At 38.8% G+C, this 27,411-nt stretch overlaps 1 protein-coding gene across 3 annotated transcripts in view; it reads right to left on the bottom strand.

Annotated features, from left to right (window-relative positions):
* Nucleotides 1-27,411, bottom strand: part of foxp1b (forkhead box P1b) — a 130,466-nt gene that overhangs the window by 17,772 nt on the left and 85,283 nt on the right. Inside the window, exons 1-6 of one of the 3 annotated variants that reach the window (XM_020633846.3) lie at nucleotides 22,613-22,886; nucleotides 15,446-15,583; nucleotides 15,103-15,204; nucleotides 12,275-12,419; nucleotides 6,727-6,916; nucleotides 2,367-2,474 (exon numbers count right to left, since the gene is read on the bottom strand). In XM_020633846.3, the coding sequence (XP_020489502.2) occupies nucleotides 2,367-2,474; nucleotides 6,727-6,916; nucleotides 12,275-12,419; nucleotides 15,103-15,204; nucleotides 15,446-15,565 (665 nt within the window). In that variant the 5' untranslated portion in view covers nucleotides 15,566-15,583; nucleotides 22,613-22,886. Of the gene's footprint in view, nucleotides 1-2,366; nucleotides 2,475-6,726; nucleotides 6,917-12,274; nucleotides 12,420-15,102; nucleotides 15,205-15,445; nucleotides 15,584-22,612; nucleotides 22,887-27,411 lie in introns of those variants that run through there. The other 2 variants (XM_065954973.1, XM_065954972.1) reach the window with 2 other exon arrangements.

The raw sequence follows: 27,411 nt of genomic DNA, 5'->3' as shown, positions 1-27,411 counted from the left end.
CAAGTTGAGGTGTGAGAGATGCATAAGATGGTTGAGGCAGACACTGTCAAGATTTGTTGGTGTTTAGTTTTGTATTTTGTTGATTTCAGTGCTGAGATTTCCTTTATTGTTGTGTTTTGTCTCATTCTTCCCTAGTGTTGCTTGTTTCCCTTTTGTGTATTTTTATTGTATTATTTCCAAGTTTAGTCTTCAGTGTTTCCTGTTTTATTTTGTAGTTTTTGTCCCTGTGTATAATGTCCAGAGTTATTCCTCCCTTTGTCTTTTTTCCATCCACTAAGATTGCCCCAATTAGTTTCACCTGTCTGTCACACCTGTGTTTAATGACCCCATGTATTTAGCATCCAGAGCCAGAGCTTCCCTGTGTCCCTGTGTCTATTTTCCTCGTGGATCTGTTTTGTCTTCTATTGGATATCTTTTTGGACTTTTAATGGGCTTTGTGTTAGAACTGGAAAAAGTAAGCTTTTTTTGTTTTCCTTTTAGTCTTTTTGTTAAATCATTTCTTTAGTTTTGTTTTCTGCACTTGGGTCCTCTTCTTTGTTTCGCTTTGACATGACAGACACAAAGTGCTGCTCTAGAGGCCGCTGCATTGTTAACAGGCTCGGACCTCTGACTGGACATTAGGAGAATAGTCTTGACCCTCTTAACCTTACTGACTTATAACACCAGGCTCCAGTGTACGCCCGGCCCAACCCTTATGTGTGCTGAACCCAAAAACAAGAACAGACATTTGATAGAGCATGAAGGTATGTAATGTTTTCTTTAAAAGCTAGAATAAATACACACACAAAAAAACAAACATTTCAATCCAGTTTTGGTTGTTGATGTTGGCAGGTGGAGCTGAAATCTGGTTGAAGTAAGTTACCTCGCCTTTCTCTCCTCTAGTACATAATAGACTGAGTTTTGCTGACTTCATACCAACACACACACACAGACTTTTTGACACAAGAGTTCATTACTTCTTACAAAATTTACAGACTTTCGTAACCGATATATAATGCCTAGTGTATTCTTTGTTTTATCTTTGATTTTTTTTTTTGTTGGGAGGCCCAAAGGATCAGTTGCTTAGATTCATGTGGAAGTGCTTAAGGGTTTGATAGTTAACACCTTGGTGAGCTGCATGCACTCTAGCCTGCTGTTAAACAATGGCAGCTTTGTGCAGACTCTCCCCTGATGTTTTCTTAACATGTTCCAAGCAGTTTGAGCAGGCAACTTAAGTAAACAAGATGTTGCCATGATAAACACACTTGTGAAAACATAACACAGTGCACTTAGGGAGTCTTTTGGAGGTAGAGCAAAACTGGGCACATTGAATTTCTTCTCTTCTCTTCTATAAACAAGGAGTGAGGCAATGTCGGAATGCAGTAAATGGCGATAGATTCAAAAGTTCAGTGAAACTGTAAAATGTGTCAGTGTGTCTAAGGGTTTGTTTGTGTCATTCGGTGTGAGTATTTAAAAAAACAGGATACATATTACATATAGAATACATATTAACCTTTTTTTTTTTTGATTTACCTAAAACATCTCATCTTTACAACAATGCAATCCAGAGTAACCATTATTTAAGGGTGCCCCAAGTTGTTTAAGTAAACCAGAAGGAAAATACAAATCTTGAGAAGACAGGCAAAAATGTTCAGCTGCATCTGAGGTGTTGGTAAGAAGCACCTTTCTCTTATGCATATGTGATGAAACAGCTTGTTTTAGAAAAATATAACATATCTTCTTTAAAGTGTGACCGATCCCAGGCTATATTGAGTCATTGATCTGCTGCCATACATTTGCACATTTTTTTTATCCTCCCTGTAACTATGGCACTGTTATGTGCTGGATTACCTAGATTGGTAAATGTATACACAGGGCTGATAGTAAACCAGCAGTCTGTGTCAGAAAGAGGTACATGGTCAGACCCCACTTAACACTGAAAAGGTGCAACAAAGTGCAGTTAAATTGCAAAAAGAACTAAAAGACCAAGTAACAAAGCATAAGAAAAGGGAGAACGGCAAATAAACTGCTGAGAAAAAGTAAGATACACACAACAATCCCCCTTTCCAGTGACAAGGGCAAACATGCAGAGCACAGACTGCAGCAGATAAACATCCTAGCATTGTTTGTTTGGGAAAAATGGCCCCTGTCACCATAGGAACTGCACTTATCACAGGAATTAGAGGTCCATGCCGTTCTCAGAAGGAGACCCCTCCACAGTACCCTTGTCAAGGAAAGGCCAACCCAGGCATCCACTCTCAGAAATAACAAACAACTGCACCTGTAGTGCCTCTGAGTCAAAGGGGGTCATCAAATGTGTAATTGACCCAACAAGAGAACAAGCAAACTGTGATAGAAACACACCTATGACTATAACTCATACTTACTTGAGAAATGAGTGGAAATCGTCAAATACAGCCTCACATCCAGGCCACTTGCAAACACCATGACCATAGAGAGGGTGACAGTGGGGGGACAGCTCTTCTAGTGTGGATCTAAAAGGGAAATTCACAGAAGAGCAAGGGTTATTTACCAGATTTAAGAGTTTTTTCAGAACACTAACACCACCTCAGGGCCTTGCCAACTAAATATGGCAAGATATGAAGGAAGACCAGGAAAGTTGGAGCCTAATAACGGCTTTCCTGTTTATACTGTATTATGTTTCTGTATGAAAACATTGACTTAAACCCAATCTGTGGTCTTTTTGTGCTGACTGATTCATCATGTCTCAGAGCCCACCTGGAGGAAGGTTTACAGCAACATGGAACTCCTAGGAGCATCAGGGACTTTCCCCAATATGCACCAACTGTAAACATCCCTGCCTAGGAAAAAAAATATATATACTGGCCAATCCCATGTCACCAGAGGCTGACAAGCGCACATCAATTGGCAGAAAACAGCTTTGTACACTCAGTCTGCAAAGCTGCAACATCCCTCAAAATACAGTTTACAACATCTTCCATATGGTAAGGTGTGGTACCATTATCAGTGATGAGAGGAAGGGGCCAGTGCAAGACGGTGTCTGCAAAGAGAGGGAGACAGGCAGCCATATGGACACGTGTGCAATACAAGGCACACAACTTGCAGCAACAAGAGCCTAGGGGACTGGCCTATATTGCTACCACCTGTGCTTGTGGTTGTTTGTGAGCACAACATTGATACAGTTTGAGCCATGCTCTCTAAAACATTGAGACGGATAGGGAGATTTATTACAGTGAAACTCTAGTAGTGCCATGTAGGACTAACTCCAACTACTAGAAATGATTTCATATACTGTAGATTCATTGAATAAAAGATGATGTCTTATACCAATATTTTAAAGGACCTCTTAAACATAAAAATTTAAATACTGGAAATAACATTTGACATTGCTTAGCCCAAAATCTATTTGCTGTGATTTTAAAATTGATTTCAAATTACTTAGTAAGAAAGAAAGTATAACTTTTTGAAGAATTAACAAGACGATGGTTAGAAGAAAATCTGTATATATCAACAGTAGTAAATCTGTACATTTAAGTAGGCTACTTAATTCTACACAGGTTTGTGTTTTAAAGACTTTGCTTAAGCATTCAAAAGAGTTCATAACAAGTGAAAATTGCAATTGGGGAGCCGTCAAGCATTCATGGATGTGGTTTATTAACAAGTCAAGGAGTTATTTTCTCCTTCTTTCAACAGTATTTATTTCCAATAATAAATTCTGCATTTACATGAAGACCTCTGTTTTGATACGGTTTATAAGTAGTCGTGGGAGGTCCTATTAATGTAAAATAATTTTTAACAAGAAAATGTGTGGACAGGAGCAGGCAACCCTGGTTTTCAATTTAAAGAGCTTTATAACCGGTAAGCAATATTGCTGTTAATAAAATGATATACTTCATGCAAAGACTTCTAGAAACACTGTGTGTGTGTGTGTGAGCAGTGAGAATCCAACCACAACCCTGTTCCTCCCTGATGGGAATTAATATACCTTTAAAAGAAATCCTCCATCCATACCCTCTACCCTCCCCTTCATTCTCATTATCCATCTTCTTAAACAATTGTTGTATGACAGTCTCAGAGCTGTGGTTACTGATTATTGTTGGGAAGCAAAGTGGGCCACTTTTTGACGATGCTTCCTTTTACAGCGCTGATGCCGAGCTGTATTGGGAATTGTGTCAGACACAGATCAGACACATTTCATTCAATTAAGATATCATTTAATAAAGATGACCTCCTTCACAGGGGTATACATCTTTCTATGCAGTTCTTGTGCTGTAAAACAACATGGGTTAACAATTTGAGGCACTCAGTCTCTGGTCACATCAGGGATGTTGCTCAAACAGATATTCAGCCTGCTTGCCAGATTGTTCTTTGAGACAAGTTAAATCAGAAACACGTGCCTTGTCTTCTTGTGTCAAGCCAGCAGTGATTGAATTTCTCCTCCTTCCTTAAGACGGAAGTGCAAAGCCGGTGAGTGATTCCTGTGGATGCACTTAAGGTTTTAGTTGCAGGCGTCGTTGTGACTGGGTAGATTTTATATGACACATGAAACTAACTACATGGTACTTAGGGTCTGCTGTAAACCAATCTGAAGCCAGCCGGGAAAACAGGCCCATCAGCACAGAGGCTTGTTTCTGGTTCATGACAAAAGGACTTGCAAAACAGCATCAATTAAAAGTTCATTAAGTTCAGCACCAGGAGGATGAGTGGATGCTCTCTATTAACAACAAGACCGGCCCAATCCATTATCTTCAACCTGATTATTCAAATCCCTGGATTATAACAGTCTTTTCTCAGAGCCTTGCTTGGAATAATCTTACTGAATGATATTTATTTTTCCTCCCATAGAGTCTGATTGGAATTGAGTCAGCATCATCAAAAGAGGAACGATGCTCTTGATGGTTTCAGGGTTTCAATGCTCTGGAATGTAACACAAAGATTAGTTGGTTGTATGAATCTATATGAGCATTTAAAAAGAAATGTTTGTGTTCACTTTGCATGACTTATCTTGTCTTAGTTACTACACAGTGAAATCTCTGAGAAGGTAATCCTCAACTTCAAGGAGCAGCAGGGCTGGATGAGAATAAACTGCTTGATTTTGTGACAGATTTGTGATACTGTAAGAACATTTAAAGCTAGACTGCCTTCTTCACTTAAGCTTGTGCTAAAGTGCTGTTGACATATTTTTTAATCTCTGTCAGCCAGCACGAGGCAAAGGAAAGGCCACCTCTTGCATTATGTCTTTTCCAATGTTTCATGGTGCCCTCAGGAGACAAGGGATTTTACCATTCCCGCCATCAATACACACCTTGTTTGCTTTCTTGATATAGTGTAGGATGGGGGGGCTATAGTTAATATCATCATTTGTGATTTCTTTAAGTACTTAAACCTAAGAGATTAAGCCAGACCATGTTTTAAAGTTTTTTAAGGACTAGAAGCTGGTGGATATGATCAATTCTTGGAGCAATAATTGTATTACCTTTATCATGTTTCATTGTATAAAGATGACTTTGAAACATAGCAGGCCTACAGAAGGAAAATTGTTGACAGGTTATATAAAGTTTAGAATTAATTCCAATGCCTCAAAAGAAATAGATCTTAATTCATTTTTTTTCTCTCCATCAGTGCATTCTGTTTTCTATCCAAGTCACTTAGATTCTCTCAACAATCCATCCATCAGCAACCCCTCTTCACCTCCAAAGGTCTGTTGGTTTACTGTGATAAATATTTCCATCAAACATATTTTCATCTGCTTTGCTTTTATAATGACAATTAGGTTTTGATCACGGGAACACAATGCAGATGTTAGGTTGTGAGCCAATGATGCCGGGAGGCTCCTCACTCCTCAGTTCAAAGATTAGACTCTTGTACAAATAAACAATGAAATGTGTGAGAATGCTGTTTTTCGTGTTTTTGTAGATATTGCGTGCCAAAAAGATAAGGAAGAGTTTTTGAGTTCTGAAAGAAGCTGGCAAACATTGTACTCAAGGAAGCGTATCTGAAGTCACAACTGCCCTTGTGCAACTGAAATAATAGCATTAAGGAGTCAAAACTGCTTACTTATGAAGAGTGATCCCACTTTGACTCCATGCACACTTCTCCAAATCCTTATAATCCCTTTTAGGCGTTCTTATCAAATACCCAGCAGTATTGGCTCAGAGGTAGAGTCTGTTTTCTCTCAACCATAAGGTCAGGGTTCCCCAGCTCCGGTAGCCATATGTCGATGTGTCCTTGGGTAAGACACTTAACCTTAAATTACTCCCGCTGCTGCGTGAGCAGTGTATGAATGTGTATGAATGGACCAGTTAATACTGATAGACACTTTACATAGCAGCATCTGCCATCAGTGCATGAATGGGTAGGTGTGACCTGCTGTGTAAAAGGCGCTTTGATTAGTCAGAAGACTAGAAAAGCGCTATATTTTCAAGTATAGGTGATGACAATTATAGTTAAAGCTAAGAATTAATTGCAATCTCTGTGCACATCCAATTAGGACATGTCAACAAATGATATGTAAGAGATAGTTATCTTAAAAAGGAATATGAGGCACATGGGCCTTTTGATTGCTTTACTCAAAAATGACCGTGAAGACTGATTCTCTTACATCTTCACAAGTTGTAGACTACAAATAACACAGGGACAGTGCTTTAGTAAGCATGTGTCCTTGCTGACCTATATTCTCATTATGAGGCCATGCAAAAGATGCAGACAAATGCAAATTATACAGAGAAAAAACAAATGTAGGACCCCACAGAGGGAAAGACTCACCCTTCTCTTTTGTGACTCATGTACTGCCCATTTGTGGAGACATGCTGGTTGAGTTGTGTGTTCTTTGGCTGGGCCGGGGATGACAGGTCGAGGCCCCGGTGGCCATTGTTGCTGCTGTTGTTGTGCTCCTCCTTCACATGAGCATTTGTCACCTCCTTCCACAGTTGCTGCAGCTCTGCTGGAATCATGCCTGTGACCAACAAATTGGATAATTAAATCAATTAGCAGCTAATCAAATTCTCTTCTTCAACACTTAATTAAATGAAAGCATCTGTAAACAAAGCCAAGTATTAATTAGAAAACATTCCACTACAGGGTATTGTGCAGAAGGCTCCTGCCCAGCCCCACTCCCCCCACCTTACACTCTCCCACCCATTTTTATTCTGTGATCTTGAGTGTGTTTGTATACATAAATCCCTGGCATTCAAGCCAATTTCATGCGAAGGGTAAATAATTAACACGGCATGAAATCAAAATAATCCCTAACATTTTCCTTTAACAGCAGAGATGTGCAGAAACATACACCACAACAAAAACATTCAATAGCAACACAAGAAAACATCCAAACCCTGCCTCCTTGAGGAACAGAACCCTGGGGTTATATTCTCCAAAGCACATTAATGTGCAACATACTTAAAGCTCTGCACCACCTCAAATTGACACAGACGAATTAAACCTCATTAACAAGTCAAGCACACTGCGGCTCACACAGTCCTTTCAAAAAGAATCCCTTCAAGACACAAGACGTTTCTGTGGGCTATAGCACGGTGTTTATTTACTGCCTATGAGTGACGGCAAATCCTGACAACCAGGGTCAGAATCTGTTTGTACACCCCACTTTTATGTCTGAGAGAAGAGAGCCTTTGATGGAACACAATATATTTGTGTCGATCTATGGTGTTCTTTTGTAAATGTGCCAAAAAGCTGCTGTCATTTGACACATATGAGGATCATGGTTATGTCAAATAAGATTAAGCCTTATAGGCACAGAATTTCACCTCCTTTATTTTCAGTAAAAAAAAAAAAAGTATAGCATCGTGGTTGCCATGATTTTAATAGCATAAAGATGTAATAGTTTGGATTTATTTGGATTTTTAATGGGTCTTCAAATATGTGCTTAAATAAGCCACTTACTTAAAGCATTGGGAAAATGTGGCAATACAAATCCCTTTGAAATGTTGTGAAGACCTCTAATTTAACATTACAATCAAATAAATCCACTGTCAAATTGAGAACTGGCAAATTAATGATGATCACATGCTTATCTTATTGGGGTTATACTCTCCAGCTCCCCCCCCTCCCTTTTTCTCATCGCAAGCTTAATAGATACCAGAAGTGCTCCTTTCAAGCACCAAATTGTAATACATTGTGTGTAAAATGCTTAGTCTTCATTTACTCCTGTTGTGGAAAATAACTGTGAGGTGAAGATCTCAAGACGATCAGCAAAAAATATTTTTAATTTGATAAGCTACTAAAGATTTTAATTATGCTGGTAATGGAGGACATTGGCCTAATGAGGCAGAGGACTCCAGAGAGTCGCAGGGGCTAAGAACTGTGAAATGAGTCTGATAGGATTGCTGTAAATTCACACTGGATAGTTTGCATATCAAAGAGCAGGAAATGATTGCAGGACAAATCAATAACCTTTGCACGTTCCAAGGAGTGTCTTTTCCTCATTAGAATATTTCAACACCATCGCTCTATTCTTTTTGCCTGTATTCTGCCTCTTTCTCTTTCATGTGCCCCAATTAAAGAGAACATCCATGCAAGTCTGAATATTCCCAACATACTGTATATTACACTATCTTATGATCCACGGCTTGCTGATTTCCAGTTGTCTTACCAAAGTATATTGTTGTTTTGATAGTTTATGAAGAATTTTAAGTGTTTGTTTCCTCTTTTCTGTGATAGCGATGTAGTTTAGAATCAGAAGGTCACTGGTGATGTGAGTGTCCTGTGCTCCGACAGCGGGAACAATCATTTTCCCCCACTTGGTGCACGGTGACAGTGGGCGATGTATTTTTAGCCGATGGGCTTGACAGGGCAGCCCGCTCTGGCTCAATTACCCAGCAGTCCTGGTGACCCCAACACCACTGTTTACTCTGATATAACTGCAGAGGAAAGACCGGCCTGATGAGAGAGGTAACGGAGTGGGACAAGACTGTCTCTTTCAGGATCAAGTCCTTAGTTTTATAGCTCTCCGTTCTTTTCCTTTTCCTACCACTTCTATTTTAGCTTAACCTCTTCAAACTCAACAATAGAAATGGCACAAGATTCCATATAAATGAAAAATAAATATCATTACAGTAATGTCTCAGGGGGTATTGTTTTAGTGTTTGGCCACAATGCATTGACTTCCTCTCCACTGAATACTGTAGGACATACAATGACATATATCTGTAAATCTTCTTTCCTGGGTCCCCAGTTTGTCCATCCCTTAAATGCTGGATTGGTTTATCTTTCCTCTTTCCATTTTTCAACACAACTTTTCCACTCATTACGAACGGGAAATACGGACAAGCACTCTAAAAAATGTATGTTGTTGGGACACTTGATTGATCACCAGCCTCCCAACTTAATTTTACCTCTGCAGGTAGCTCTGGCACCAAGACAGGCCGAGCTCTTCAACCTTTTCATGTCCTTGTCCCCCTGCACCCAGGTGACCATGTTCAAGCAAGCAGAAAGTTGATTTAAGGTTTATAATGACATCAGTTGCAGGCCATCATCCTCCAAATAAAAAATGGCCCCCAGTGCTCCAGGCTCTTTAAACTGAGCTGTTACTTCTCACACACAGAGTTGGTGCCATGGGGAGGAAAGTGACATGGCTATTAGTTTATTGTTCTGTCACACCGGGACTTTTACTGCACCCCTGTTTATGTTGCTGTGATCACTGTCCTTCTGATATGCACCCCTTAGGCCTGGAATATGTCCTGTCCCAATGCTGAATGAACTATCACCAGTAACTAATTGCTTGTTTTGTCAATCACTGACAGGTCCCACATTACCCGACCCCTATCCCTGATGTGCTGCTGTTCTGTGAGCAAGTCGTGGTTCGCAACATTCTTTGCTTTCATAACACCACCAAATGTTTCTTGTCACTGTCGCCCCAGCCTCTCCTCGCAGCTTAAATGTTGTTGTTCAGCCTCAAAAACCCACTTTCTTTCATACAAACTTCAGAGGATGAGTGTTCATTTTGGAAAGGACTTGCAGCAATTTCTAAAAAAAAAAAAAAAAAAAAGGGGAAACAAGACAGGGCACATGCTCACAGGTGCATATACTTGGCAGCCAGACACACACTTACACACGCTTACACACGCACAAGGTCAACGAGAAAAGGCTTTTGGAGAGTCAGGGGCGAAAACCCAAACTGCAATCTACAAGAGTATATCAGATATATTACAATGTTTGATACTAATTTACATGTAATCCTTCGTTCCGTTATTTTTGTCGGAGAAAATGACAGAGATTTGTCTCAGCCAGTTTTGTAACAAAGCAGAGCAATGATCCAAAACAGAGGTACAAACGACATACTTAGTACCACAAACATAACTACAGGCTATAACTGATAAGTAAAAAAACAAAACCTTAGGATTCATTATAAGGAAATCTACATTTTGAAATAAAAGTAAAAAAAAAAAAATCATCACGCTAATTTACCCTCCTCAAGTTTAATCCTTTATCACTTGAAGCCAATAGGGCATCAACCAATCGCCTACAATGCAGTGCTAACTGCTAGCTGAATATTGCAGATAAGATCTAAGCACCTTAGGCCTGGCCTGCTGATGCATGAAAGAGTTAAGCGATGTGGAAAACAGAAAGGTCATCAATAGCTTCAAACAGTCAAGCAGAAATATGTGTAGAATAGGAAGAATAACTGGGGGCCTCAAGCACAAACCCAAGTGTTGAATAAGCTGTCAGAACCACAGGACTGGCATTCCATGTGTTGCAAAGACAAACTAACAAGGTTCAACTAGTCATAACAAACTTGAACAAAACACATGGGAACATTTGGTTCCTTAAATTGATGTTAATACCATGAACAAAGTTTAGATTTAAGCACAGCTCATTCAGTTCATTGTTGTGGGGAGAAATAAATAGCACAACTCAATCAGAATTTAAATATGAGAAATATTGAAAACTGAATGTCCTTGTGAGACACCTTAGAGGAAGATGACATTGTGGAAACAGGATGTTCTGGGGCTGTTGCTAAATCCATTATGAGTACAGTTCCTAGTAATACCAACTTAAAATGCTTTACTCAAGGGGCGTGTGTATGTTTGCCAGACATCTGACACAGAGCAATTCAAGCACACTCACAACGCAGCAATGATCCACGCCTGTGCCCATGGCAATCGCCTGTGAGTAGATGAGTGACTCCATACCCAGTCCAAACAATAATACCACTGTACAGACTGTGTTTGTGTTTGCCTATAAGCAGTTCTTCCCGTAGCTCTCCCGTTTTTATTGCCCTTATCTTGTTATTACAGAACTGTTTGTCTTAGCTGTGGATGAATAGTGAATGTCATATTCCATAACCCCTTTGATGATGCCTTTGTTACAAGGCTGCCACTTCTTTAAAGATTATTAAAGAATAAAAACAAAGACATAAACTTCCTGGCCCCAAAAAGGGGCATTGACTCTACCAAGTTTGAGACACATTAACACTGATAACTAAGTTCACTGATGGTTTATAGACAATAGATCCAGTCTTTCCCCAAGATGAAGAAGATTGCAATCAAGGGGTCATTCACAGCCTCTGGATAAAAAGTTCAGGGACAAAACATGGATAACAAACTGTATCATGTATGTATTTTGACAACAGCATTTGACTCGCAAAGTCTAAGACAGCGATAGACAACGTGAAAAGCAAGACTAAATGTAATACACTTGCTCACTTTTTTAGAGGTTGATTTGGGACTAACAGTAGGAGTGCAGTATGTGGTTACATATTTAAGAAGTGAATTATTCACTTTGACCATGATTAATTCCACAGGTATTGCTGCAAATCAGTAGCAGATCAAACCTCTGAATAAACAAATACATGAACTGGATGTCAAAAATGCCAGACCAATACCTCTGTCAAACGGAAAAAAATCAAAATAATCTCATTCATTGTTACGGTATTTAAAACCTATAGGAGTACCTTTGTTTTTACACTGTGGATACAATAAGTTTGTAGCAAGAAAAGAACTAAACGAACAGGACCAGATCTGTGTGTGATATTTCTCCCAAAACTATAACAATATAGATTTGAAGTGATAGCTGACAAAGATTTATTGTTGATTAAAATTCTCATACATGAAAACTGCATTTTTAAAATTTTAATATAAATGGCAAACTCTCCTTGTATGTAATGTTTAGCGAACAATTCCTTTATTACCAGTTGAAACAAATCAAATTACCAATATTGTTTTCTTAAAGACAATAGGCCAACCCAGAATCATCTGATTTATAAAACAAACAATTTTAAGTTGTGGGCTGATGGATAGATTTGACACAGTGCTCTATGCTATTATTTCAGTAAAGTGGAGTAATCTTAAGTACTGACCCTGAGTGAGCGAGTGCATTTGTAGGCCAGTCTGTCCAGGTTGGATTGTAAGCAGCCCTTGCCTCTGAAGGTTGAGCAGATGCTGCTGCTGGACCTGCTGGACCTGCAGGAGTTGCTGCTGGAAGGCCAACTGCTGTGCTGACACCTGCCAATGAACACGCACACATGAATATACACAATCAAGATAAAGAGACACACTATCGGAAAAACTTTATAAGAATAAGAGTCAATGCAAACATGTAAAGCTGCAGTTTCTGGTTTGTACAGCACTTTATTAATGTAAACAGCTTGTGATTCATTTTGTAAAATTAGTACTTGATCTTTTTGTGATTAAACACAAAAAAATCTTTAATAATTAAACATTTTGCTCCCGTCGTGGGTAAGTCTCAGCCCACTGAAGAGAGGTTGAGTATACATCTCTCGCTCTCTTAACTAATGAGTCGGGAGGCAAATGACAAAGAAACAACAGAGTAAATCATTCATAATTAGAAGCACACAAATTTAATTACAGCCATTCATAATTCAGCAAACAATGTGTGACAAAATCAAAGTGCTTTATTACCACCCTTGCAACTGTAACAACTATCCAAAGCTCAGCGCAGAGCTCAAGGATATACCCTTACCGAACCTGTGCAGCACGCTTTGCTCAATCACATGCTGCTGATTGACTGAGACATGGCTGTTTAGTTAATCTAAGGCTGTTTTATCAAGACATAATTGATGAAAAGTTAGAGTCTCTTAACAGATTTACGTGTTTGGGTGGATATTATGTTTTTGAAATGTGTGAACTTTGATAGGATATAAAAGGGATACGAGTGTAGAGAAGACAATTGGAATTAGAAAGTAAATTATATTATATATAAATTAAATTCCAAATGAGTGTTTTGAGTGTGAATTTTTTTTTCTTGGCTTTTATTTTCTTCATCTCCCTCATAAGGCTCTACACAATGCCATCTGCTTCACCACTGGATCAGTAAAAAAAAAAAACCTCTGGGACACAGTGGTCCATTACATTGAGCATCGTCACCAGAATTGGACTGTTGACTGAGGTAGCTCATAAACTTATGAGTGACTACATTCATTCACATTGTTTTAGTAAAATCTTGGATGCAGGGGGCTGTTATTTCCTTTCTATATAAAAGGATGTCTTTTCATCAGTGTTAGAAATATGACAACTGGTTTTCTGTTCTGCTTTTTCCCGTCATAAGCCAGATACAAAGATAACTGTGCCACGGGTGTGGCTTCACAACGGTTGAACGCAACGCATTCACAAGGACCAATGTCTTCCATCAGAAATGCTAAATAAATAGATGGTTTATTTTCAGAAAAAAAGAAGGGAATATAAAATAGTATTAAATAAAGTATTAAACATAAATTTCCCTTTCTGCCCTTTACTTTGTTTTCTTCTCGCCCCAGCAGATGACAGCTGTTATGCTCCCAGCATGAAGACTGATTAAAAACCTTCGTACCAATAGTCCAAATAAGAGGTTAACTAGAAATGGCATGAGGGAGTGAAAAACACAGTTGCAGACAAATGATAAAGAGTGGCACTGGCAGGCCTTTATTGTCAAGGTTCAAATATAAAGTTAAAGATCTTTGAAAAACTAAATTTTGATGCCTTTACAATAAAAGAGGCACAAAGCAACAACAGGGGGTTATTGTCTGGCAGCCACAGGGGAGTCACTGCATAATTCTTGTTCTGTCTTTTGATGGCTGCTAGAAATGTGACTGAATAAAGAGGGAGCAATGCGGAGAGAAAGAAAACATTGGCAAAGGGGTAGAGCCTCTCGAGGTTGCATTCCTGTGATCATACATAATATGCTTCAAAAAAGATTTTTTTTTTATTCTCATGCCTAATTCAACTGATCAATTGCAACTACTTGTGTCGCCCCATCACCTCCCCCCTCTTTTCTCCTTTGCTCATCTAGTGTTTACATCAGATACGACTCGGTGACAGGCCCTATCTGAAGCCGACAAGCTCCGCTGTCATGTTGATTTATGGGAGAATCAGGCTACAACTTGTCCAAACTGAAGCCTGCAGTTCATTAATTAGGGAGCAACGACTTTGAAGTTGGGAGCTTGGTGTAGATGTGTGCGTGTCAGCATTTAAAACTGGTCTTAATGTTCTAAGCTTCCTCATATCATCAAACAGGGAAGTCAATAGGGACAAGAGCAAAAATTCCCAGATATTCTTTGAACTTCTTCTGACCGCACAATAATAGTTTGCTTTGTCCACAGTGATCCCTGTATACTCCAATCATTAACACGCATTATGTTGCTGAGTACATCCTGCTGACTAGAGGGAGTGAAGGAGAGACATTGAAAAAGATGGAGAAGAATAAAAAAAAAAGCTAAACACAGAAAACAAAGTTGGAATCACTTTCTGCACTCTCTTACGATTACATGGCTTCTCTTAATCTGCCATTTCCATGTTAAGTACAGAGAGTAGCCTGTCAGATTGATGAGTTTTGAGTTCTTGCTTTTTCTCCCTTCTTTCTTCATTAATATCCTAAACAAGGCTAACATAAACAGTCATCTCTTTGTTAAATAATACACTTTTAAACTTGGATAAAAAGTAGAACAAAAATTTAAGGACGGGGCCTTAAAACATTTTTTTGCTTTAATGGGGATGATTAGAGAAAAACAGACAATGTTATCTTAGCAAAGCACCGTTCAATAAATGACCATTTATCTGATATTATTGCACTTGATCCTCCCCCTCCCCCTCTGCTATAACCAAAGCCTGGAAGCAGATGAGGTTGAGAGATGGAGCACACATGACTTCCATACTCTGTTAATGGTGGGCAGTGGAGGTGATGTCATCCTACCTCTTTACTAGGCTTATTGCCTGCATGATGATGCTGCTGCTGCTGTAAGAGCTGGAGGTGGAGCTGTTCCTGCTGCTTCTTGTAGAACTCTTGGAGTTGCTGCTGCAGGAAAGACGGGAAGGCGAGTGTAATCAGAGTGTGTATCAGTCATATTAACTAAACAGTGGTAAAGAATGTTGTCTTTAAGGCTTGAGGGTAAGAAAAGAGAGCAGCTCAAAGATGAGTTCTCTGTTAAACACTTTTATTTAACCATACCATGATTTTAAGTCTTAACCTGAAACATTCATTTTTCATTTAAATCATGTGATGACTTGTCTGACAAAATGCTTTCCTTTTACATTACCTGCTGTAACATGAGGGCTTGTTGCTGCTGGAGAAGAACCTGGAGCTGCTGAGGGCTCAGGACTTGCTGCTGAAGTATCTGCTGCATCTGTTGTGGAGTTATAACTTGAGGTGTCATCATAGCCACTGACACTGGAATCTGCACAGACGGAAAAAAGAAGCAGATAAAAGTCAACTGAAGTAGTCCACGTATCTATCTATCTCTTTATCTAAAAATAGCTTATGGATTGAAAAGGAAATTAAATTAGATAAAAGGAACAGAACAAAACTGAAATGTCACAGAAGGTGTCTAAAGGCACAACATAGCACGCGATGAATGCAATACTTAAAAAAATAAAATTAAATGTTTTAATCCCTTACAAACACATTTATCTCTCTCGATGTCTATATATATATATATGTATCTATGCAATGTATAGATGTATAGATAGACATCGAGATAGATAAATAACATTTCAACTCCTCTGACCGTTAAGACATATGGTAAATAATAAATAGCTTCTTTAGCGCTTTTCTACTCTTCTGACTACTCAAAGTGCTTTTTACACCGCAGGTCACACCTACCCATTCACACCAGTTCACACACTGATAGCTGAGGTTTCAATGTAAAGTGACCATCAGAAGTAACTTATCCCATTCACACACATTCATACGCTGCCAACAAAGCAACTTGAGGTTACGTATCTTGCCCAAGGACAAATGGTATATGGCTGCAGGAGCTGGGGATGGAACCCCCGACCTTCCGGTAGAGAAATGACCAACTCTACCAACTGAGCATCTAGCCCACATCACAAGACTGGGGTTGGCTACAGGACGAGCTGCAGACAGGCATACATCATGTCTATGGAGTATCGGACCTTCACCTTGCAGCCTTCCTCTCTCACACAAAAAAACAGGATACTTCTCAAAGCTGGCCTTCAATACAACATGCTTTACCTAAGGACATGGAGGATTGCCTTAAAAAAAGCTATGTTAATGCTAATTGCACAACGTATCTTGTGAGAATACTTTATTAGAGGCAGGGTCAAATGTGAACTGCTTTTGGGGGAGGATTTACAGTGAATAACAGGCAGGCCTCAAAATCATACTCCAAGTAGAAGGTGTGAGTACTTGACTCAAATCAAGTGATTTGTTATGACACTGAAATAGCACCCACAGTTGCCAGGGTGACTTGATTTCTCTGGCTGCAAAGGGGACTCTGAGTGTGTCTTGATGCTACTGATCACTGCTTAGATTGTGATCCCATAAAAATCTCTTTTCCTGCACATTTCGATGACATGCTGCATTTTTGTAGTTAACCTGTTTGGCGATTCTTTTGGATGCACCTTTACATTACTTGTGAATAAAGGTGTGGCATACCTTTATTTAAGTCTCTCTCAAGAGCCAATCAGCAGCTAAAAGAACATGCATAACGGGTGACAGTCTGTCATCACCAAGGTTACCCAAACTGTGTGGCCACCTTTATATCTAATGACACCCTTTGAATTTTTCATGCTTTTCTGAATCTGATTTTTTTTTTTAGAATCTCCTCTGACAGCAAAAGGGGCTTCATGTCACACACCCCATATGCACATCACCTTAGTTATTCTCCCTAATGTAGCATAAAACGAAAACAAAGTGCAGCCATAATGAACAGCCTGTACTGCAAATACAGAGGAAAGGGCAGTGATGTCAAGAAGGAACAGCTTTGATGCTTTCAGGGTAATTTACTGAGCTGCTGTACAACAATGTGCTGTACTCCAACCCCTGAGAGAATGACAGAGGTTCAGCCCCACCCAGGACTAACACATACAAGACATTTCTTATTTCCATCATTAGGTGTATGGAGAAAAATGCTAAATTAATATACATACATACGCTATTTATAGTATATATATTAGGTATATAGAATTAGGTCCAAATAATAAGAACGTCTTGATTTTTGCACGACTTGTCATGTCATTTGCATTTCCACGTCGTTCATGTTAAAATTTTACAATCACACAGAACTCCTTTATTTCTGGGCAATGCACATTTTTATAACATTTTTGAAGGTCAACTATGCAGCCATTTCCTGCATGACATGCAAATGCCATGTGTGATATATATGTCCTCTCCAAACACAAAATGTATCCCTTTGATCACTAGGATATAAATAGTGCCCCTTTTTTAAGTGCTTTCTGTCATATTTTTACTACGATTTTCAAATTAAAAATGTAGTCTTTTTTATTTGTTATATATTTTTGCCAGATCATACAATGTATGATGTGAAAATCAAGGAGATCAAATGACAAGTGAGCAGATTTTACATACTTAAATTGCTCTCAAAAGCTGTCAATTCCATCACAGAGATTTCCATCAATTCACTCGTCTTTAATCCTTTCTCCTTCTCATCAGGATCACAATTCTTGCCAGGAATGTCTGGCTCACAGTCACTACTGCTAGAACAGCTCCCTCTGTACAGAGCCCTAGCAAGACGCTATTACAGACCTCCATTTTATTACCCATTACTCCATTACTACTGAGGTCATTAACAGCAAGAGGAATTGTCTGCCTCTTAACCTATTGATCAATGCAACTAATGCCATTTAATCCTGTGTTGAAGGAGTGAAAATCTACCTAAGACTGGTTCCTATTGATGGGAAAGACTGGGGGAGCACTTTTACTGAACAATGTTAACCTGGCCGCTGAATCATGCCCCATTTAAAGCATACACAGGACACCTGTCACCATTTAAAGTGCTCCCATATAGTGCAGTCCCTTATCACAATCCACAAAAATGCATCACCATCCAAAGATAGTCCAAAGGAAGACATGTACTGAGCTAATAAATAGAGGGATCCGCTGACCCAGCTGTAATCTTCTATACAAGATGAGGGTATAAAAGGGGAAATTTTGAGGATACGAAAAACAGTTCACGTTTATGAATTTCACAAAGGTGTGGAGTTCTCCAGGTGCCTCCCGTATACATAAGCATTCTAACCTTGAACATTCTCACACAGCTGCGGTGTCTAGAGGCAATACCAGCATAGGCCTGCTGGCCAAACACACACATATCCAGACTTTGGCATGCTAACTTTCACAAGCACACACAGGCACATGTTGAGCGTATAATTCCTTGTATTTGAGAGCAAAACCATATCTTTGAAGAAAGAAGAAATATGCAAGTAAAAACATTTAAATGGAATACAACTATTAAATATTGAAATATTTATACATTCTTCTTTAAGAATTATCCATTTTACAACACTTAGCAAAATTTTTGTCAAAAACAGAAACATTTCCTTTTTTTAATTGCCAGCACAGCCTCTAATATGCATTACCACAAACAAACACACAAACAAACCAACAAAAAACCATGGCAAGACCCCAACAGAAAATGGAATTCTCTTTGAGATACCTTAAAAAATAGCCTATCCTAAGGAGGTAATAAAAATTAATCCATACATCCTCAAGCGACTGATTCTGAGTGAGTGAAGATGCTCCCTAAACGCCTCCTTCTACCATAAGACAGAGGTCAAAGCCTGCCGGAAAGGAGTAGGGATGAATGAATCTGAAAAGAAGTACCCCCAGGTGATTAAGGGGCAATGAAATGAGGGACAAGGAGGTGAAAATTAGTGAGACTAGCCGAAACCTTTAACTGGCTGCATATGAAACTGCACTGAAAGAAAAAAGGACAGAAAAGGAAAATAAATTAAATTTTAATTTTAGCCCCCTGTGGCTATCCTGTTTGTATGGGCATCAAATGGAATGGAAAAGTAAAAAAGACATAACAAGCCCTTGAGAAATTACCGACTCTAGTCTGTTTGATGCTGTTGTTTTACCTTGGCCTGAAGTGGTGTAAGAACACAACTATCCGACTATTGTCTCTTTCCATGAACATCTAGGAGAATTTTGCTTTTCATATCAATTAAATCTATCAAAATGAGAAAGATGAATTCCCTAATAATAATAATAATAATACAAATAATAATAATACAAATAATAAAGCTTTATCATAATTATGAAAGGATTTATTTTGAGTACAAAACAAAAATTTTCTTCTGTAACCCTAAACTGGACTAAAAATTCAGGACAGAGTGTAAACATGTGTCTTTTGTACAATCAAGTTAAAAAAAAATAATAATAATATATATATATATATATATATGTATATATATATTATTCACAGTTCAGATGAACAAACTGTCACAGCTATGTTATACCACCATTTACTGTAAACTATATAAATATTTTGATTTGGGTATTTGGGTGTGTGTGTGTGTGTGTGTGTATGTGTGTGTGTGTGTGTGTGTGTGCTAGGGCTAAAATTATTTGCAGCATGTGCAAAAACAAAAGTCAAGATTGTATTTTAATTAACGTTTCAACTACAAACAAACAGATTTTCGCCAGAGCTTTCCCAGTGTCTGGTTTAAGCAAACAAACTGCACGCTGAAGCGACTGAGCTCTCACCCCAACAATAACAGCTGAGCTGCAAGTTAAACGCTGATTCCCACACTGGAGGCATCCACCACTCCGGGCAACCACTGCTGACCCCCATCCCTCTCTCTCCCCCCCCCCCCCCCCCCCAGCAACCAAACACACACACATACCATCCTTTGTGTCACCACCAAGTTTTGTCTGGCAATCCAAATATACTATTTAGATTTTTTAGCCTTCGTAATTGTGAGTTTATTATATAACAAAAAATCTGCTAAAATCACAGGGACCAGGTGATGTCTGCATAATGAAATATAATTTTTAATATTGGTAATATTATAGAAATAGAGAGAATACAACTTTTATACAAAAAAGTCCCCTGTGAGAGTATTTTGGAAGTGAATTTGTAAAATAGGACGGGAAACTGAATATCCTGCCTCTCATTTTAAGTTTGGAAACCTTACTTGTCAAAGTGACAACCACTATCCCCCAAACAACAGTTACCTCTTTTAAGATTGCTTATAGGGCCTTACATTCAGTGTTCGGGTGGACTGCATACAGTATCTGTGAAGTATTCTGTACTGTTAATAACAATGCATGTTATCCAGATCAATTATTCTAGTCAGATAAGATTTAATTAAGATCACAGTCTCTAAAACCCCTTAAATTTAAACTACAGTCAAAAGACAATGGCTGATACATCATCATGCAGATTGTTTCTATTTTCTGCACACCAGCAACGCAAAGCTAATCCTTGTTCCATTACCGCAGACAAGGGGGCTTTAAATTATATTCAAGACAATTCTAAAGTTGCCGTGTTATCTGTTTGCCATGAAGTATAAACGTGAAAAAAATGCATCTCTTCAGTATGTCTAAGCATAGACAAAAAATGAATGAAATTATATTTGTCCAAACAAAACACAGATGATCAAACAATATTCCCAATGAGTCAAATATACATGTCTTCTTGTCCTTTAGAAATATATACAGACATTTAAGTCAGGGGGGAAAAATGAGTGATGAAAAAGACCTGCTGCCATAAAACACCACACCGTGTAATCTCATCATTATGCCACCATCTGAAGCCTTTGAAACACATGGCATGTCAAGTTTAGAGTTAATATCCCTATCTGAGACGGAGACACACTAAGGCAGCATTGTAAGAACCCTTTCAAATGAATGAAAGCCTTTTTAAAGAAAAAACATATATCAGTCTGTAAAGCTAGCTATGGAAAAAAAAACAAAAGATTGACAGCTCAGTGTATATCTGCTTAAGAATTGTGTTATCTCTCCGCTCTTTTTCCTGCCTACTTCAGTAAGTAGAGACTGTCCCTGTAAAGGATATCCCACCCTTGTTTCCCCCTCTCTGGGTACACAGCTAATATCTGGTTGCCTATGTCATGGTTTAGAAATGACAGGTGCTGGCAGCCCTTTGCCTTGACAGGCCACTGCACAAATAATACTCCTGCCTGAAAGGGCTAATGCACTACTAATGAACAATAAATCAACTTTGATTACAAACTGTCAACCCAATCAGCTCGCACTCCAGCTATCCCAAACTGTGAATCTCGGCACAGCTGCACAGCATTACTGTGCACACTGCCCTGTTAAGGCTTCCTCTTTCTCCTCCTCAAAAGTCTGAATTTCTCCACACTACTTCCCACATCTCTATTTATTTTCAGTAACACACTTTCTAAGCTCTGATGCAAGTTCCTAAAACATGTATCCAAAACACTTCTTCAGAAAAATGGGAAATGCAGACGCAAAAGAAAAACTTTAACAGAGGGACCACATAAGTATTTTTGAAGTTGCATTGCATAACTGGAAAATATTTTTGAAAAAAGTACTTGTTTGTAAGGACTTCAATAACTTTTAAAACCTCAAAGATTGCAAATAGCACTCAAAGTTTAGTGAAGAGCAAAAGTACAACAAGTCGCCCCTTCTAAATACAAACTCTTTGTTTCAACTACAGGCACACATAAACACAAGCGCATAGAAAATGCTCAATACATTTTCAGGGAGACATGTGTGATGTGATTTGAATTGCCAGAGTCTCTCTAACATGATTGTGAGGTGACGGTCACAAGTATAGAGCTGTGCCAGCCTGTCTTAATTTACTGTGACACCATGAGCTGAGTAAGGATAAGTCCAGGCCACAGCCTCATGAGCAAGAAAAGTCTGAGCTGCATGTATTCACATAAAAAAACTAACAACTTAAAAAATAAACAACTAGAAAAAATAAACAACAATGTGTAATATAGACCTGTATGTGTCTTTACCCTGTAAGTATTCTTTCCAAAAAAAAAAAAAAAATTCTTAGAAACAACACTGTAAAAAGGAAGACAAACATGTCGTCTGTTTTTCCTGCAACTTTCAATAATCCAAACTACATACACTACATTTCAGATCCTGCTTGACTGGTTAGCTCACTAACAGAAAAGTAAACAAAACTAAACAAACAGTTGAAAATGACAGTCAAGAATGATTCTAAATTGTTAGGTATATAATACTGTAATTGACAAACAAGCAGGCAAAAAGACATATCCACGAACACAAGTGTTAAGTTTTCAAAACCAACAGCCCAGCACCGCAACAAAAAAGAGGCAAACAGTCCAATTTCCTTATGCACATTCTTATAAAAATCTAAAGTACATGAGCGACAAACAGACACAAGCTTTCTTTAGTCTTTTTACCCGTGTCAAATTAAATTGTCAAGTTTTTTAACACAAGAAAGCTGGCAAAATCACAGAAATCAATCATATTGACAAACCTGACAAACTCCATTTAGCTGGCAGGGTAAACAGAGTGCTGGGCCACGCGGTGTGGAGTGAAGCAGAGCGAAGAGCTGAGCGGAGAGGGGAAGAGAGAGAGACAGAGCGAGAGAAAGAGAGAGAGAGTCTGTGAGTAAGTGAGTGAGAGGTCGGGAGAGATAGAGGCACACAGGCAGGGAGGCTGAGAACTAGTGCTGTTGTGTTGTGAAGTCTCCAACCTTCCTCAGGATACAGACAGTTTGCACGCGGATGGTTGCTCCCTGGCTGACAAGATACAAAACTATCCAATCAACCACACCCTTCTCCACCAATCACAACCAGCCCTCTAAACATAATCAATTCAAATGGGGCCACACAATAGGGAGCCGCGGCTGTGCTGCAGGTGAACCCGTGCCTTTGTGAGGGGGCCCCTTTAAAAAAAAAAAAAAAAGGACACAGTTGACGGCTGTTAACCCTTTGACCCCTTCTGGGACTCCGGCCATGGTATTGAAACAATGGGAGCTGAAAGAAAAGAGGCCCTTTAATTAAAAAACAGATAAGTAAACAAAGCTAGCAGAAAGAAAGAAAACTGGCCTATTTATTAGCCTCGTTATTGTTATGCTTGATGGAATGTTTACAGTGCAGGAACAAAACCACAACTCATTTCCCAATCTGAAGATAAAAAATACACATGGACATGCACATTAACAATTACTTTTCCTTTCTTTAGAATTCCAAGGTTGAGACATCAACACAAGTCTTCATTTTAGAGTTGAAATATTATTATTATTATTTTTTTTTTTTAAGTTTGGCTAAATGTGTCTTCTGTTCATCTCTGTGTAAATTATTGGATGAAAGCTTTAACTATTTACAAGATTGTTTAAGACAAGTTTGTGTGTATTGGTTCAAAAATATCTACAAAAGCACTTTTTTTTTTTTAGCTATTCTTCAATTAACAGACAGACCTGCTAAGACCACTTTCATTAATAGGTAACATTACACAAGCTTTCAGGCAATCCATCGACTCCGTCCCAATGAGAGCAATTAGCTGTCATAATATCATCTCAGTCTTTAACATCCATATGCACTTAGAAGAAATGCAGGAATTGGAAACAAGACTCTGCCACCTACTGGAGATTCTTCTGAACTCATTCAGGAAGAGAAAAGGCAGAATAGGAATCAGGTCTGATCATGTAACTGACCAAAACTCACTTTTTATCATTCTTTCAAATTAAACTAGAAACATGGGTCTTTATTAAATACATAAAAACATACATAAATGGAATGAGTTGTTAATCAGAACTACTTAAAGTAATAGTTCTATAATCTGGCTCACTAACTTGTGCAATTCACTTAAAAAAAACTAAAGGAAAGGCATGAATGCAAGATTACCACCTCCCTTTGTTAATTATCATAACAATAAACACAGAGCTGAATAACAGGGCTCTAAAACACAGCTCATATCAACAGCTATAAACCCTTGGCAATGGATGAAGGAATGTTCATAGGATACATTCCAGTCCACAAACACACTGATAAAATAAACAGAGTGCCTGCATAACAAACCACTGCTCTCATCTGCTAATTACTTACAATGAGCTCTGCTAAGCCGGCCTGACCTATATAAATTATTGACTTGGACACCTCAAGTGTCAAAGTGACAATTCCAATACATATCATAGTGAATAATTAAGAGGAACAAAAGGACACTTTTTTTCTATCTGACATCGTCAAGACAGCTCACACAAAAAGACACTGACATGCAGGCATGCACTTATTGCTGCATGCACGCACTCGGTACACACACAAACACACCTATGCACAAAGTGGTTTAGGAGGTAGCCACACTCTTCTCCCTTAGCATCCTCCCTGGGGTGGTATGTCGGCGTATTCTCAATAAAACACCTTCTTAGCAGTAATAGGCCACTGTTCTCATTTCAACGCTCCCAAAGGCCTCATGATAAATTTAGCCGACGCACAGTTCAAGCTTCTTCTTTCACACACTGTTTTTGTAATCCATTGCCTGTGCCTGTGGAAGATAAAATAATTACATTTATGTGAAGATGTGATACACATGCTATATAGATTTTTTTCCCCCTTGTGAATGGAGAAACATCAATATCTCTGAGCCTTCAACCAGTGTCCCTTGTGATAGTTTACAGAGTGTAACGAGCAGTTTTGCTCATGACAGAGTGGATGATATTATAAAATACTCCAATTTCCTGCTTGAGTAAGAGTGAAAGTATGAGTTAATGTCTGGCCTGGCCTGGGCTTTGCTCTGCACATCTCTGGCTAAAGATAATTTGGGCCTCATTCACAAACAGCGCATACGCACAAATCTGTTCTTAAACCACTCATACGAACGTTTGCCGCACAAATCTGAGATTCATTAATATGTTTTTACTTGAATTTATTCTTATTCTGCAAACAAATATAGAACTTCCCCAGACCATGCGTACACACCCATGATGGACCAGCTTTCACAGAATATGTTAACATACATTCTCTAAAAATACATTCAGTAAGAAAAAAAAAAAAAAATACATATATATAAACAGTATATAAAAAACATTGAATAGGCAATAATTAAAACCGTTAATTTACTAATGCATGGACTATATGTATTAAATAACCATGAAATGTATGCCTTTTAATCCTTATTATACTTCTTAAATCCAAAATCTGAAATCTAATCTTCGACCACTCCCACCATGAAATATCGCATCGGTTACCAAAACCAGCTGATTAATTTGAGCCTATTTAAGGTCATGCAGGGAAAATACATGATTGTGATTAATATCTAAGCCCCCAGACACACCGCTCTTTTTAGCCTTTTGAAACCATCTCTACGTGTCTCCAACATAGACTGAATGTCTCCACCTCACCACTTCCATCCTGAAACACCAATCGGATGTCCTTATATGGAGAGTAGGGGGCGTGGTAGAATGCTGATTGCAGGTTGCGGGCATGCGCCTGTGGATTTAGAATGATTCTGATGAACTCACATACGCAAGGTGGTGAGAAAATATATTGGCTGGTGCGCACGTGTTGGGAATCCGACGGTAGACAGCGGAACATGGGGTTAAACTACGAGAGCACATTTCCAGGTGGATCGTGATATTTAGAGGGAACATTGCGTGCAGGTGTGCGTACGATAGATTAAATTATTCATAAATCTGAATTATTGTGCGCACGCCATTTCCGTGTTTTTCGCCGCATGTATGGATCGCAGCGAAGACCGGGAAGTTTAGTCAAAGAAAATAAACTTTCTGAGCCAGAAATGGAGGAGCTTGTGAATGAAGTGAAGGTTAGAAAGCACATATTAGTAGTCTGCTGCAGTGGGAGGGTCAAAAACAAAATCAGATAATGACACCACGTTGCTGCTGCATTCACGCTGTCCTCCTACAGTGCCAAAACATCCACCGTTCATCATACGCACGAGTGTATCTGCAAAATTGGGGATTTTGTCTAGTTTTAAACAGGCGCGTACGCTTAAATGTAGCGGAAATCAAGTATATCCTCTGAAAATAAGTCATGACTGTCTACAATGAGTGTCACACCTGCTATCTGTGATGTTTTCCGAGCCGTATCTAGATCGTGTTTACGTGGACGGGACGGCCGGCCGGCTCATCACCTTTCATTTAAAAGTTGTTTAATTGAGGGACTAGAGAAGAGAAGAATAACATACTGTACTCACTGATTATTTGAATGTCACGTAAGCATTTTTAGATTTTTGGTTATTTCGTGTAAATTTACTTGCAGTGTGACGGGACGAGCAATATAAAGAGCGCTAGCATTAGCATGCTAACGCAACGATGCAGCACGAGTTGTTTTGGTCTCATGCTGGTGCTCAAGGGCGACATCTGCTGGATCAAAAAGTTGCATATTCTTCCATTAATTCAAAACCTTAAAAAAAGACAGCTGTGACAGACATTTGAAATGTTACATTATGGCTTGTTTTGCATTATTAGATGATTTAGCAAAAGGTGCGCTGCGCAGTTTAACTCCTCTTTTTTATTATGTTTTAAACATTGACCTCTATAAGTAAAAATAGCCACAAAGCACTTTATTAAATAAATAAATCACATCTACATTTAAAGAGCAATATGTAAGATATCAACTGAATTAAATCTTAGAATGACCTTATTGTATGATAAGACATTAAGCAAACATGCTATTTTGACGTGCTGGCTTCTCTGACAACAATACAGCAGCCAGTATGTCCTCCTTTGTTTGATTCCAGCATGGATTGGTCTTCTTTTCTTTTCTTTTTTTTTGTTCAAAGAAGGTAGTCAGTTTTAAGAACGCCCCTCGGTTTGCCAGATATCTGACCAGTTATCGCGGCAGGTGTTGCAGCAATGGAAGCAGGCAAGTGAACTGATTCAGATAGTTAGTTGTACTCGACCTAAAAAGCCTCTGCATTTTCCTTAAAAGCTCCACAACAAGAAACGTGGTTTAACTAGGATAAATATTGGAGATGCTTTAGAATGCAGAATGGTTTCAAGATGCATAACTGGTTAAACACTGAAGCTTCAGTGTCTGCAACATGTCAACCTGCACGCGCATCTCTATTCTGGAGGAAATTGGACTGCAGTACCAATTTGAAGCGCTAGGTGAAGTGACATAGTCATTGCTGCTGCCGCTCCATCTCTGCTGCCTGCCTCCATGTTATGTGTTGTATGTGCTTTCAATGTGGCCCGTTATTACTCTTTTTCCTCGTATCCTCTGTATTGTCTTTATAGCATGAACTGCTTTGATGTCTTTGCTTCATCCGTGCTTGCTCCAATTGTGTGTGAAATGCTGTGTGTCTCTCTGTTGC

Source organism: Labrus bergylta, chromosome 5, assembly GCF_963930695.1.
Source record: "Labrus bergylta chromosome 5, fLabBer1.1, whole genome shotgun sequence".
Classification (NCBI taxonomy): Eukaryota; Metazoa; Chordata; class Actinopteri; order Labriformes; family Labridae; genus Labrus; species Labrus bergylta.
This window is presented reverse-complemented; position numbering and strand designations above follow the sequence as displayed.